The sequence below is a fragment of the Elephas maximus genome, chromosome 22 (assembly GCF_024166365.1).
Source record: "Elephas maximus indicus isolate mEleMax1 chromosome 22, mEleMax1 primary haplotype, whole genome shotgun sequence".
In the NCBI taxonomy this organism is placed as follows: domain Eukaryota; kingdom Metazoa; phylum Chordata; class Mammalia; order Proboscidea; family Elephantidae; genus Elephas; species Elephas maximus.
In genome coordinates, this window is record NC_064840.1 from 76066845 (window position 1) to 76081291 (window position 14447).

Below are 14447 nucleotides of genomic sequence, written 5' to 3' on the forward strand. Positions count from 1 at the left end.
AAGAAGATTTCTTAAACACTTTCAGCAAACATGAATAGAATTTCATCCGATTTCCTAGAAGAAGTAAATTATAATTTCTTAGAAGAAATAAAATGAAAAGACAAATTTAAATTGTCATGTACCTCTAGATTCCTGTCGTTTCATCTTTCTGCTGGCTAGCCTTGCACCTACCAGTAAGATCACTCATGTTCCAACTCTGAAGTCTGTGCTTGGGTAGCTTTGAACAGGAGCTTTGCAGCAGCTTTTTTGATGTGAAAAATTCCATTTCCTCAACAAAATGTGTGACACCCAAAAATACTGCAGTGATGCCTTACCTTATACTTAAAATGTCTGTATTTTCGTATTCTATGAAAAACAACACTGTAGAAACTTTAACATATCTAATTAGAATATGTCCATTGAAGCCTGGATATTGTAGTTTTATTACATTTAAAAAAAATTTTTTAGTAGGTAATATTTTTTGAAATCACACATATTGTTGTTTCATCATGTTAATTTCAACATGATGGAATTTCAGAGTGAGTTTTGCCGTGTTAACAAAACAAATAAAATTGTTACAATCTGAAACAGAAATCTATACATACGATTTGCAGGTAATTAGTAACTGTATTTCATTTGTTTCTGTTACTTGTTAGATTTAGAGTTTTTAGGTATTGTAGTTGGAATTTTGACTCTAGCAATTCCTTATCAAATTTAGCAGTAACTAAGTTCTGTAATTGTAGAGCAGAGGTTTCCAGACCATGATCATTTTATCTGCAGGTGGTTCAGTTCCATTTTTCCAAATGAAACTGCAGAGCAGTGATAACTGGTCGACCTCCCTTAGCTAACATGGGCAGGTCTGTGGAGGTGGAGCAGAAAGCCTCTGTTTGCGCACCACCTCTTTAACCACCAAGGACGGAGGACCAGATCTAGCAATGTTTTCTTAATCTCACCGCAGTGTTTTGGGAAAAGGTCAGAATTACTGAAGCGTTTTGCCAAATTCAGAAAAACAAAGCTGGGGAGAGTGCGTGTGCAAACAATGTTAAATTTCAAGCCAGTTGTGACTGTTTGTAAGACTTTGGAAAGAAAGAGATACAATCTGCAAAGGGTAAAATGCGTGGAACTGTCAACCTAAGTGAATCGCAGCAGTTTGAGATACGGAGGAGGTGCTTTAGAAGTGTTATCTGTAGGTTTTAAATGTACAGGTGTGATTTGTTTTGGAAGTGCATTTCTTGAAATTTTTATCTTATATATTTATATAAAATAAACATATTATATATATAATTTTAATGTTCATTTTATCATCCTTTGTATTCCATGAATCCTTGATGTCACTCAAACTTGTGATAGAGACTGCTACCTGTTGACCATATCTTTTCTCTCCATAGTAGTGGAGTGGTTAAGAGCTTTGCTGCTAACCAAAAGGTCAGCAGTTCGAATCCACAAGCTGCTTCTTGGAAACCCTACGGGACAGGTCTGCTCTGTCTTATAGGGTCACTATGAGTTGGAATGGACTGGACGGCAGTGTGTTTTTTGTTTTTATAATAGTTAGGGTCGTGGCTCTCCAGCTCTTCATTTACCAGCAACCCTTGCACTTAAAGTGTGGCCATGTGGCTAAACTCCCTTCAGCTGAATGTGAGCAGAAGTCGTGTCAGCCACTTTTAGGCCTAGGCTACAAAAGCTTCTCATGTGAAGTTCTGTCCTGCCTTTTTCCCTTCCCTTAGCAGAGTCGTCATCAATCACCCTGGGGCTCTGAATGGCTGTAGGAAGCCGGGCTCCCTCATCCCGCCCACCTCAACACCAAGGCCTTCCTAGGATGACCTGTGGGTGCTCCTGTGAGAGAGAAGTGAGCACATTGCTGTTGAGTCTGAGCCATTAAAAAATTTGAGGAATTTGGCTACCCTAATTAGTATGATAGAAAAGGGGTTACTTAGGAAAGGACCTGATCATCAGGAAGGGAGATGATTGTTTTTTGATGAAAGGGTATTAACTTTGTCTACTGGACTGGTCTTGTATCTTCTGTTATATAAGCTCACTGAACTGCCCACTTGTAGGTTCAGTCTCACCACGGACACAAAGACCAACAGGAGAATGTAAGGTGCTTCAGGTTAATGGCTAATTGGCCACTTTAGACATTGTTAATGCAACTGATTTCTGTGATTTAGCCCCAGTGTTATCTCCCAGTCCTCTGTTCCTGGATTCCTGCCTTATACCTCCAATGACTGTATGCCAGTTCCCCAGGCAGTTCAGTGGTAGACTTCTCACTTTCCACCCAGGAAATGCCAATTTGATTCCAGCACTTGTCAGTGGAGGCTGCATGTTGCTGAACAGGCTTCAGCAGAGCTTCCAGACTTAGACTAGGCAGAAACGCCAGGCAATCTGAGAATCAGCCAGTGAAAACCCTGTGGATCACAGTGGTCCATTCTGCAACCAACTGTGGAAATGGCACAAGACCCAGGCAACGTTTTGTTCCGTTCTGCATGGATCCCCATGAGTCTGGGGCCGACTTGACAGCAGTTAACAACAATAACGGAAACCCTGGTGGCATAGTGGTTAAGTGCTATGGCTGCTAACCGAAGGGTCGGCAGTTCGAATCCCCCAGGCGCGCCTTGGAAACTCTCTGGGGCAGTTCTACCCTGTCCTACACGGTCGCTATGAGTCGGAATCAACTTGACGGCACTGGGATTCGTTTTTGGTTGGTTAACAACAATAAGAAATTTCCTCTTGAGTCCAGGTTCCTCCTGACTTGGTCTACTCATCTCCCCCTTGAATAGTGGACTCCAGCCAGTTTGACTGCTGCTTGAGTCTCTGTGCCTCTTCCTATTCCTGGCTGGTATCCACAGTCTGGGTCTTACACTTTCTTCAGGATTTTGGCAAATAAATCCTATATACATCTGCCATACTTTTCCTGTTCTGGTATCTTATCCCTTCCACTGGTGTCCCCTCCTGCGATCCCTCATGTAGCCACAAGGGTAATAACCAAATATGACCCTCCTTCAAGTAATGTTCATGTTTGTCATTTTCTCCAACAACAACCAAGGACTTTTCCTATGTTGTAACTCCCAGTATCCACTCATATTTGAAATACTGTATTTCTTTATTTTATTTATCAATTCATATACTGATAAAATTCTTAACAGATATACTCTACATTTTTTCTATAGTTAAAATTTAGATGAATTTATAAATTCCATTAATTCTTTCTGGAAAGGTATTGTTGTTGTTAGGTGCCCTCAAGTCGGGAAAGGTATTGTTGTTAGGTGCCTTCGAGTTGATTCCAACTCATAGCGACCCTATGCACAACAGAACAAAACACTGCCCAGTCCTGCACCATTCTTACAATTGTTGTTAAACTTGAGCTCGTTGTTGCAGCCACTGTGTCAATCCACCTTGTTGAGGGTCTTCCTCTTTTCCAGTGACCCTGTACTCTGCCAAGCATGATGTCCTTCTCCAGGGACTGATCCCTCCTGACAACATGTCCAAAGTATGTAAGATGCAGTCTTGCCATCCTTGCCTCTAAGGAGCATTCTGGCCGCACTTCTTCCAAGAAGATTTGTTTGTTCTTTTGGCAGTCCATGGTATATTCAATATTCTTTGCCAACACCACAATTCAAAGGCATCATCAGCTCTTCTTCGGTCTTCCTTAATCATTGTCCAGCTTTCACATGCATATGATGTGATTGAAAATACCATGTTTACACAGGTAAACACCCTTCTGGTATTCTCTGCTTTCAGCCAGGATCCATCTGACATCAGCAATGATATCCCTGGTTCCACGTCCCCTTCTGAAACCGGCCTGAATTTCTGGCAATTCCCTGTCAATATACGGCCACAGCCGTTTTTGAATGATCTTCAGCAAAATTTTGCTTGCGTGTCATATTAATGATATTGTTCTATAATTTCCACATTCGGTTGGATCACCTTTCTTGGGAATAGGCATAAATATGGATCTCTTCCAGGCAGTTGGCCAGGAAGCTGTCTTCCATATTTCTTGGCATATATGATTGAGCACCTCCAGCGCTGCATTTGTTTGTTGAAACATCTCAATTGATATTCCATCAATTCCTGGAGCCTTGTTTTTCGCCAATGCCTTCAGAGCAGCTTGGACTTCTTCCTTCAGCTGCTGCAGTCTGAAATTGATAGAACATGCAATCAAGATGCATTGATAATTACTGGCGATTGGAATGCGAAAGTTGGAAACACAGAAGAGGGATCAGTAGTTGGAAAATATGGACTTGGTGATAGAAACAATGCCGGAGATCGAGTGATAGAATTTTGCAAGACCAACGACTTCTTCATTGCAAATACGTTCTTTCTCCAGTATAAATGGTGACTATACACATGGACCTCGCCAGATGGAACATACAGAAATCAAATTGACTACATCTGTGGAAAGAGACAATGGAAAAGCTCAATATCATCAGTCAGAACAAGGGCAGGGGCCGACTGTGGAACAGACCATCAATTACTCATATCCAAGTTCAAGCTGAAACTGAAGAAGATCAGAGCAAGTCCACGAGAGCCAAAATATGACCTTGAGTATATCCCACCTGAATTTAGAGACCATCTGAAGAATAGATTTGATGCATTGAACACTAGTGACCGAAGACCAGACGAGTTGTGGACTGACATCAAGGACATCATCCGTGAAGAAAGCAAGAGGTCACTGAAAAGACAGGAAAGACAGAAAAGACCAAGATGGATGTTAGAGGAGACTCTGAAACTTGCTTTTGAGTGTTGAGCAGCTAAAGCAAAAGGAAGAATTGATGAAGTAAAAGAACTGAACAGAAGATTTCAAAGGGCCTCTCAAGAAGACAAAGTAAAGTATTATAATGACATGTGCAAAGAGCTGGAGATGGAAAACCAAAAGGGAAGAACACACTCGGCATTTCTCAAGCTGAAAGAACTGAAAGAAAAAACTCAAGCCTTGAGTTGCAATAGTGAAGGATTCCATGGGGAAAATATTAAACGACGCAGGAAGCATCAAAAGAAGATGGAAGGAATACACAGAGTCATTATACCAAAAAGAATTAGTCGATCTTCAACCATTTCAAGAGGTGGCATATGGTCAGGGACCAGTGGTACTGAAGGAAGAGGTCCTAGCTGCTCTGAAGACATTGGAAATGTGTTATAGAAGCAAAAACTACTCTGCACTGTAGAAAAGAATTGACAATGTATAACTGAAAGAAACCAATTGAAGTATTATATAGTTGGTAACATTGTAATTACTGTAAAAGTTTAAGTACATGGAAACTTCTTTTAAATCTAAATGCACCCACTCCTCACTTACCGACATGGTTAGGTTCCAAAGACCAGGTTGTTATGTGAAAATCAATGTTATAGAAAAACGGAGGATGGCACATCAGATCACAAAATGGAGGATGACACATCAGATCACAAAATGGAGGATGACTACATCATGACATAACTGCGAAACCACTGAGAATCATGGCCATCCAAGGTGACACATAACCTTAACCGTCAGAGCCAGAGTTACCCTCACCTCGCACCTCAGTGTTCATTACTGCCAGACATACGTTGTTAACACACAAAATAGTAGATTTTTTACTGGTGTCGTGAATATAAAATGTCGGATAAGATAGTAAATAAGTGAGGGGTATAGGTGTTTTGTTTGTTTGTTTGTTTTTTATATAGGTGTACACACTTTGCATATGTTGTCGTCAGTTAGGAGGTGCCTGAGAATTGAATGTTCCAAACATCAAGATTTAAGCTATAGGTGCTTTTGTAGGCATTCCTGCGCAAGGAATTTATTTTAACCATCGTTTTTACTGTATTAAAAAAAAAACAGTCAAAATGAAAAATAAACCCTATAAACCTTCTTATTATAACAGCTGTAACTTAAAGAATTAACATCATTAGTTTTAACAATATGTTGGAACAACTTTTTAAAGAAAGACAGACGTAATTTATAATACCATTCTCATTGAAACCTTAGGTTTTCTTTTATTAACTCAGCCTAAATAACTGCTATCTGACCAACGCTCTGTCCCTTTGGTGACTTATTACCCAGTTGCCAAAAATCATTCACAAACATTCATTTATTCACGCTGGAAACATGTACCTAGCCTCTTACATGCTCTGGATCCCTGGTGGCACAGTGGTTAAGAGTTTGGCTGCCAACCAAAAGGTTGGCAGTTCGAACCCACCAACTGCTCCTTGGAAACTCTGTGGGACAGTTCTACTCTGTCCTGTAGTGTCGCTATGAGTTGGAATTGACTCGATAGCAGTGGGTGGTTTTCATATGTTCTAGGCACTATGCTAATCACTGGGACTATAAAAGAGAGAATTTACTGCTCCTCTCAAGGAATTCATGGTTTTAGTGGGAGTCACAGATATGTAAACAGATAACTGCAAATCCAGTGTGAATCGGGACGGTGCAAGTGATACAATAAGAAGATGTAAAAAGAAACAAGCAGAGTGTACATAAGGTGCAATATTGAGTCTTGGGGAAAATGTTTTGTCAGCAGTCTAATATATGTGATTGCAAGGAACATGATTACCTTAGGATTGAGTCGGGGCAGTGTCTTATACGGTAGAGAGGGCATGGCAGCAGAAGTTTTCAGGCAGGTCGCCTTCCTGAGAGCCTAGGTAGAAGAATCACATAGACCATTTGATACAGAGCAAGGATTCATCTCCTTGGCAATTCGCAGAAAGGAGTCAGAGCCCACCTTCAGAGGAGTTGCAAAGCTAAGCAGCAAACTGAAAAACAAACCCATTGCCATTGAATCGATTCTAACTCATAGCGACCCTAGAGGACAAAGTAGTACTGTCTCATAGGGTTTCCAAGAAGCGGCTGGTGGATTTGAGCTGGCCACTGTACCGCCAGGGCTCCAAGCAGCAAACTGAAGTAGATCCAGAATACTGCTGGAGCTGACTGTAGCTCAGATACCACTGCAGTTCCTATAACGCTCCCTAGGCACAGACTGAAATTAGTCTCTTGTTTTTATTAACAGGTTAGGCCTAGACTTCGGTCAGTAGTAGCTTAGTTGGTTTCAGAAAGTTTTAGAAACAGACAACCATTGAATGTGTGGATAACTAGCAGCACTTGATAGCAGGCTAGGTCTAGAAAGAAGCATCAAGGAGACCTGCGAGTAGCATCCTAACCCAGGCACTGGGATGGGGAGATTCCAGGGAACTACCGAAGTAGCAGAAAAAGACCTCAGGCACAGGTTGTAGTTAGAACCCAGGTACTAGAGCTGGGAAATTAAGAGGTGGTTTAGGTAGCAAGTCCCTGGGTGGTGCAAATGGTTAAGTGCTTGGTTGCTAACTGAAAGGTTGGTGGTTCGAATCTACCCAGAGGCACCTTGGAAGAAAGACCTGGTGAACTGAAAAGTCAGCCTCTGAAAACCCTGTGCAGCACAGTTCTGCTCCGACGCACACAGGGTCACCGTGGGTCACGATCAACTTGACGGCAGCTGGCTTGGTTGTGGTTTAGGTGACAAGGAGCGAGTCACAAGTCCATCTCCTTGCCCCAGGACAGGACAGACAGCACCCAGATCTCTGGCTGGCACTCCTTGGTTCTACCCAAGGAGTTACACCCAGCTCGGAGCAGGACTGATTCCAAAGACTGATGGGAACTAGCACTACAAACAGTGTCTTCAGCCCAGGTACGGGGAGTCCCAGTCACCGTTTCAGCATCAAGTTCTCACTTTGAAAACATGAACTCATGCGTTGAAGGCACAAACAGTATTACTGACATTCAGCGTATAAGAATTTTTAATTGGAGAAAATTTTTTAAAAGCTGATTAGCTGCAGATTTGGACGGGCGGCTCATTGCCGAATGAAGCACTTGTGTTTCAGCTTTCCTGCGTTTTTTTTTCAGTGGGCCTGCTGATAATACCAAAAAAAAAAAACTAAAGAGACCAAGGCAGGAGTGGATGCAGAGAAAGAATTCACCTTATAATAGGCCGTTTAAAGTGGCATCTCCCAGAATGTATGATGCTTAAACCTGGAAACTTCAGGTACTGTTTACTTTGGAGAGATCATTCCTTAGAAGCAGACCTAGCCAGCCTTCAGTTCCGTCCATGCCTCCCTCTCCTACCCTCCAGCTTTTCAGAGAGGCTCTTGTTTCTCTCTGTCGCCATTATAAGCTTAAGGTTCTTCTCTTGTAATATTTCTTAATAGGTTAGAGGCTAGCATCAGCTTCCCAGATACGTGTTTCGGTTTGTATGGCAGCATCTAGAAATGGAGAATTTTTTTTAAATGGCTGTGATATCTCTAGCTCCTCTAACTCCTGATCTTCTCTTCCCTGTCTTTCACAAGCCACCTCATAGGTGTTCTTTACCACTTTGAAAGGTTTCTTTTCTAATCTTGAGCACGTAATATTGAATTGATGATAATAGATTTCCATTTTAGCAATGATGTCTTAACAGCTAAATGAATGTAACTCAGGTGTTTTGGCTTTCAGGTCAGCTGTCCCCATTGGCCCTTAGGTACATCATGCCTATTGATGAGTTTTTACCAGGTTGGCAATTTATGTATCATTTACCCAAATAATTACCCAGTTTACCCAAACAGTAGATATTAATGAAAGACATTTAGGTTAATCTAGGTTTCAGAAATTAACTTTTAAAAATATATTGGGTTTAAGTAAGCAAAAAAGGTGTTAGATAAAATAGACCAGCCAATGAATACTGGTGTACTTATATTAATCTGCTCATTGTAATAAAAGGATTATACCCCTAAAGCTCCGTGCCAGTGTGCTCGAGGGAAATGGCGGTGTTTGTTTTTGAAAAGGTCCAGAACATTAACGTAATACAAGATCATTGTCATTTGTAGGCAAGCAAGACTGCCAAGAGGATTAGAAAACTGGTTTAAATATCATTTTCCACCTTTATTATTGGTGGTGGTTTCTGAACATTCATAATAGTAATATTAAACCTTCTAAAGGTTTAGGTGGTTTTTTTTTTTTTAACTTTGCAAAGTTCAAAAGTAAAGCTGAATCTTCTAAAGGCCTGAGTTCCTTCTGACCCTTTGGTAGTCTGCTGCCCTGAAGCTGCCCCTTTCCTCGGAGGTGCTAGTAAGTCAAGTGTCCGCTTCACAGACTGCTCCGTGTCAACCTGCTTTAGACACTGTGAGGGTTAACTTGGTCAGAACTGTACCACAGTAAAACTCTACGTTTGCTGCCGGTAGATCTTTTATTAAGATGGTAGTCTGTGGACAGATTACAGAGGGAGAGCCATGTGGACGGACTATTGAAAGTGTTTGAAACAAACTTATTACTTAGGTATATGTAGGCAGAACATGATTAAACCAAGCTTGTTCATCCATATCTGTCCCTAAAGGAGTTTTAAATAAAGTAATCTTCCAATTGAGTTATTATATTATAATGCATTTATCTGTATGTAATAGGCACATGGAACCCTGGTGGCACAGTGGTTAAGAACTTGGCTGCTAACCAAAAGGTCAGCAGTTCAAATCCACCAGCCGCTCCTTGGAAACCCTATGGGGCAGTTCTACCCTGTCCTACAGGGTCCTATGAGTCGGAATCGACTCCACGGCAGTGGGTTTAATGTGTTTTATTATTCTATGTGATTTATTCCTCTGGATTGAGTGGTACAAATGGAGGAAACAGTAAGTCAGCAGCATCAGGAAGCCCTTGTAAACATTAGGTTCTAGTTATCTCTTTTATACAGAAATAATATTTTTTCCCTTTTGGGACATAATTTTTTGCTTTTGACACAGACCATTCCCAGACTCCTACCCAGACCTTGTTTCAAGGTGTTGCTTACTAGACCTGTGGGCTCTATCTATCTAATGCATTATCAAAAATGATGGGTGGTATTGCTGGGGCAACAAGGGGTGGGATTCATACAGCAGAGCTTTAGTGGAAACCTTTAACTATTTGGCCTGATTTCTTTTGATATCCTCACCCAAGTGGTTAAAAGAATGCGATCTGGTCTACAATTCTGTTTGTTCTCTCACTTCGGTACAGTATTGACTGGACACAAAAATCACAGCTAGGCAGTTACTGTACAGTTTTAGGGAAACAGAAATGAGGGCTTGAACAACGGTAGTGGCAGGAGGTGGGTGTGAGAACTTAAAGGGCAACAGCAGGCTTTATTCGTTGATTGTTAGCAGAGATTAAAGAGAAGGAGGTGTTGTCAGGGTTGACTTATAGGAGGGTCATCAGATTCCCGCTGCGGTGGTCAAGCAGGTTTGACATTGTAGGGCAAATGATAAGTGCTGCTTAAGGGAGGTAAGATTGTATGAGAAAGTACAGGCACCTCCTGAGCAGTAATGGCAGAACGAGGGGCAGAAAGTCACAGATCGAGTCCATGTGAAGTCATAGCAAATACCAACCAATCAGGCAGAAGCTATGGTTCAGGATGTTAGACTGTGGCACGGCTTCAGACTGTGGGGCAAAACCAGTGGGAGCTTTGCCAGAGTTGTCATCCAGGAGCCTCACTGGAGATGAGCCATGGATGATTGGGGCCTGTAGGCCCAAGAAAATGACCTAACAAGAAGACAAAAGTAAACTGTGGTGACAGACAAGATTGGTCTCTCTGCCCTGGGATAAAGAAGAAATCCCTGAGACTTCTGTGCAGAAAGGTACTGGCCCCAAGGAGTATTGGGGAAGATTATCCCCCGTTATTGCCATTGAGTTCCTCATTGTCTCATCTCTCGCCCATGATGGAGCCAAAAATATTTCCCAGTACCTGAGGACCATCTGAGCAATTGTCAAGATCCTGCGGGGGCTAGCTTGTCTGTGGTACCAGGCTGCTTTGTCTTTCTAAAGCACCATTTCCTTTGTGTAGTTGCTCCACTAAAGAATCTCCTAAGGCGCTTTGTTTCCTGTCATTAAATTCGTGTGCTTCCGACTGGCATTCAGCAGGCCATATCCTACCTACATTTTCCATAGATGCAAATCCTCTGCTCCCGGAAGATGGTTACCATCCTTCAGATATGCTGCGTAGACCTGACTCCCCTCTTCCTGACGTTAAAATTTATACTTTCTTCTTGAAGCCTTTCTGTTAACCTCAACCTGTAGTGCTTTTCTTCTGTTTATTCTAACTTGACTCAGTGCCTTTTTCCATGTTTGGACCTTTCATCTCTCAAACTAGTATTTTATCCCTCCCTATAGCTTTTTTTTTATATATATAGCTTATATGAGGAGCCCCAGTGGCGCAGTGGTTAAATGCTCGACTGCCAACCAAAGGGTTGGCAGTGTGAGCCACCAGCCGCTCCCGGCAGAAAGATGTGGCAGTCTGCTCCCATAAAGACTACAGCCTTGGAAACCCTATGGGGCAGTTCTACTCTGTCCTATAGGGTCACTATGAGTCGGAATCGACTCAACCACAACAGGTTTGGTTTTGATAGATTGTATGCCAGAGACCATATATTCCATCTCTTATACATGCCATTAGACAGCTCTTTGAGTTTTGTTAAAGACTTGTGTCATGTCTGGGAAAGTTCTTAGTCTTCAGATTACTGGAAAAAGATGAATCATTTCCTTGGCTTGTCATTTAATAAAACATATACAAAATACAATCTTCTTGTTGAAAGTTCTTATGAATTTTGATATGACTTCCCAAGATAATATTTAAATAGGTTAAACAATTATACAGTAACCTGCATTATGACTTAATAGACACATAAGGGAAAATGGAGATAATAAAGATAATAATATGCTTGTCATCCTAAATAATTTTTTTATGCTAATATAAAATAATTTTATATGAAATATGTGAAAGTGTAATTTATATATTGTTGATAGGTAAATTGACATAAGCTCCCGAGAGGTCAGTTTGATAACGTGGACCAAAAGGCTTTGTTTGACCAGTCAGTTCTGAGGAATTTATCCTAAGGAACTGTTTGTGGATCTAGCTAAATACTTTCTGGGCTGGTCATTATATCTTTGTTCTATAGTAGTGAAAGACTAGAAATCACCTGAGTATCCAACCACGTGGGACTGATTAAATACTTGGGCAGCAAACACTTCCTGTGAAATATTACAGCGTCGCTCTAACAAACAGCCTTCCACTAGAATATTTGGTGACACGGGAAAATGTGCCTGAGGTATTAGTAAGTAAAAAACACTAGGTCATTGTGCATGCGTAGTGAAATCCCATTATTTATTTTTGCCAAAAATAAAACAAAAAATATGTAAAATTTTTAAATTCTTTGTATTTTTTAAATTTTGTACAATAACTGTGCATTACTTTGGTAATTAGGAAAAAATCATTTTATTAAAAAATATACATTCCGTAGTTAGAGAGAAAATAGTGATAGAAAAATCATTATCTACAAGGAAAGGTTTTGCAGTGTAGGAAAACAAAAGAGAAAGCTCCTCTCACTCCATGCATACACACCCCTTCTAACTCTATCAGACTTAACTTTAGATAAAATTTAAAGTGACCATTGATGGTAAAACTACTATAGTGACTGACAGTTAGCGACTTTAGTTCTAATCTAAGCATTACCGTTAAAATGGCTTTATTACTGGCAGCCACGGAACAGCCTATCAGAGTTCAACTTTCTTCTTTTAAAAAAATAATGACCTCTGATCAAATAAATAAGCTTATATAGAGAGTGCATAGTAGGCTTTTGGCAAGCGTTGGTGTTCCTTCTAAAGATACCACTAAAAAAAAAAAAAAAAAAATTTTTTTTTTTTTTTTAAAGATACCACTAGCTCAGAAATTTTGTGTTCTCTAATGCTGAAACTTTCAAAATAGAAAAGAAAATTGCAAATCTTCAAAGCCCCTGTTTAAAACTGAAAGAATCTTCAAGCCCTTAATGATTCATTGGGCTTTAATTCATTTTACTCAGGTAAATACGTTGTAAAATTATTAAGGTTCTCCAAAAGATAGGATTCTTTCACACCTTTTCATTTACCCGACTTAATTAGAAGTATTTATCTTCTAAAAGAAAGTGTCCTACAGACCAAGGTTAGACTGGACTATAAAACATAAAATATACTCGTGAAGAGTGTGCTTCTTAGCTCAAGTCGATACAGGAAACTAAATGGGCAGCTCCTGTCTGGAGGCGGGTTAAGAAGGCAGAAGGGGACAGGGGCTGGTTGAATGGACACTGGAAACAGGTGGAAAGGGAGAGTGTGCTGTCATATAGGGAGAGCAACTAGGGTCACATAACAATATGTGTATAAATTGTTGTATCAGAAATTAACTTGAGCTATAAACTTTGACCTAAAGCACAATAAAAAAAGAAAGAAAGAGTTATTTCACACAATCCAAATTTATTTGCTTTCTTTATTTTAGGTCGCTATGGGCAAAACAGACACGGAAGACTTAGACCTCTATGCAACCTCGCGGGAGCGGAGGTTTCGTTTATTTGCCTCTATAGAATGTGACGGACAGTTGTTCATGACTCCATATGATTTTATTTTGGCTGTTACAACAGATGAGCCCAAATGTAAGTATAATTTTTATAGTCATCTTAATAATTTTATAAGGTTTTTTTCTTCTCATCTCTAGTTTGTAAAAATGCAGGGGCGTATAAATTTCAGAATACCTAACCAAGTAATGTGGTATTTCAAAAATATTATGCTATATGATGTTACTAGAGTAATATTTTATATAAACTGTCTTTTCAGAAACTTTGAGTTGCTTACACTTTCTCAGTGTATCCGACTTAAACACCTTACTTTCAATACTCCTTACAGTAGACTCACCTTCCGCCTGTTCGTTCTTGTAGCCAACCTAACAGACTAATGCAGAGGATTAGCTTTGAAGTCAGACCTGGGCAAGAGTTCTGCCTTCTACCTCTCCTGTATTTGTCATAGCTCCTGCACTGTAAATACAGACTAATTGTTTTTCACCTTTCCACGTGTTAGGGCAGTGGCTGTCAAACCGGCTGACAAATCTCTTTAAAATCTAACCTAAAGACAGCTGGATTCTCATATCCACTTTCATATTCGGTCTGTTGCAATATATTGTTTTGCGTGAAGTATATGAAGAACAGCAAACTGTGGTGGCGTAGTGGGTTAGTGCTGTTGCTGCTAATCAAAAGGTCAGCAGTTGGAATCCATCAGGCGCTCCTTGGAAACTCTGTGGGGCAGTTCTACTTTGTGTTATAGGGTCTCTATGTGTCGGAATCAACTCGACGGCAGTGGGTTTGTTTTTTTGGTTATATGAAGAACATTTGCCTCACAGAAATAGGTGGTAGAAAAAAGGAAGACTTTTAATCGCCCTTTTCAAATAATTGTGTGTAGTCTTTGACGTTATATCAAAATTTGGGTAGTGGTAGTTTCTTGAAGGTTAGTTGTAATATAGAATCTGAAACCTCACGATGAACTTTTTGTTCTCTGTTACGTTAAAAGTCCATTGGTCTGTCTTATACTTTTAGGGAATCTTTAACCTTGCATAACCTTGTAGCATCAGTTGGAAAATATTGGTTTACTAAGTTATGCGGATCTTCCAAAAGTTAACACCTTTCATTATACAATATTTAAAGAGTCACATTCAGTAGTATTATCACTAATCTCATCA

At 40.3% G+C, this 14447-nt stretch overlaps 1 protein-coding gene across 2 annotated transcripts in view; it reads left to right on the forward strand.

The window, feature by feature from the left end:
• The window catches only part of MICU3 (mitochondrial calcium uptake family member 3), a 102635-nt gene that overhangs the window by 25758 nt on the left and 62430 nt on the right, over positions 1–14447 (forward strand). For both annotated transcript variants that reach the window (XM_049865266.1, XM_049865267.1), the window contains exon 2: positions 13218–13371. In XM_049865266.1, coding sequence (XP_049721223.1) covers positions 13218–13371 — 154 coding nt within the window. The remainder of the gene's footprint in view (positions 1–13217; positions 13372–14447) is intronic.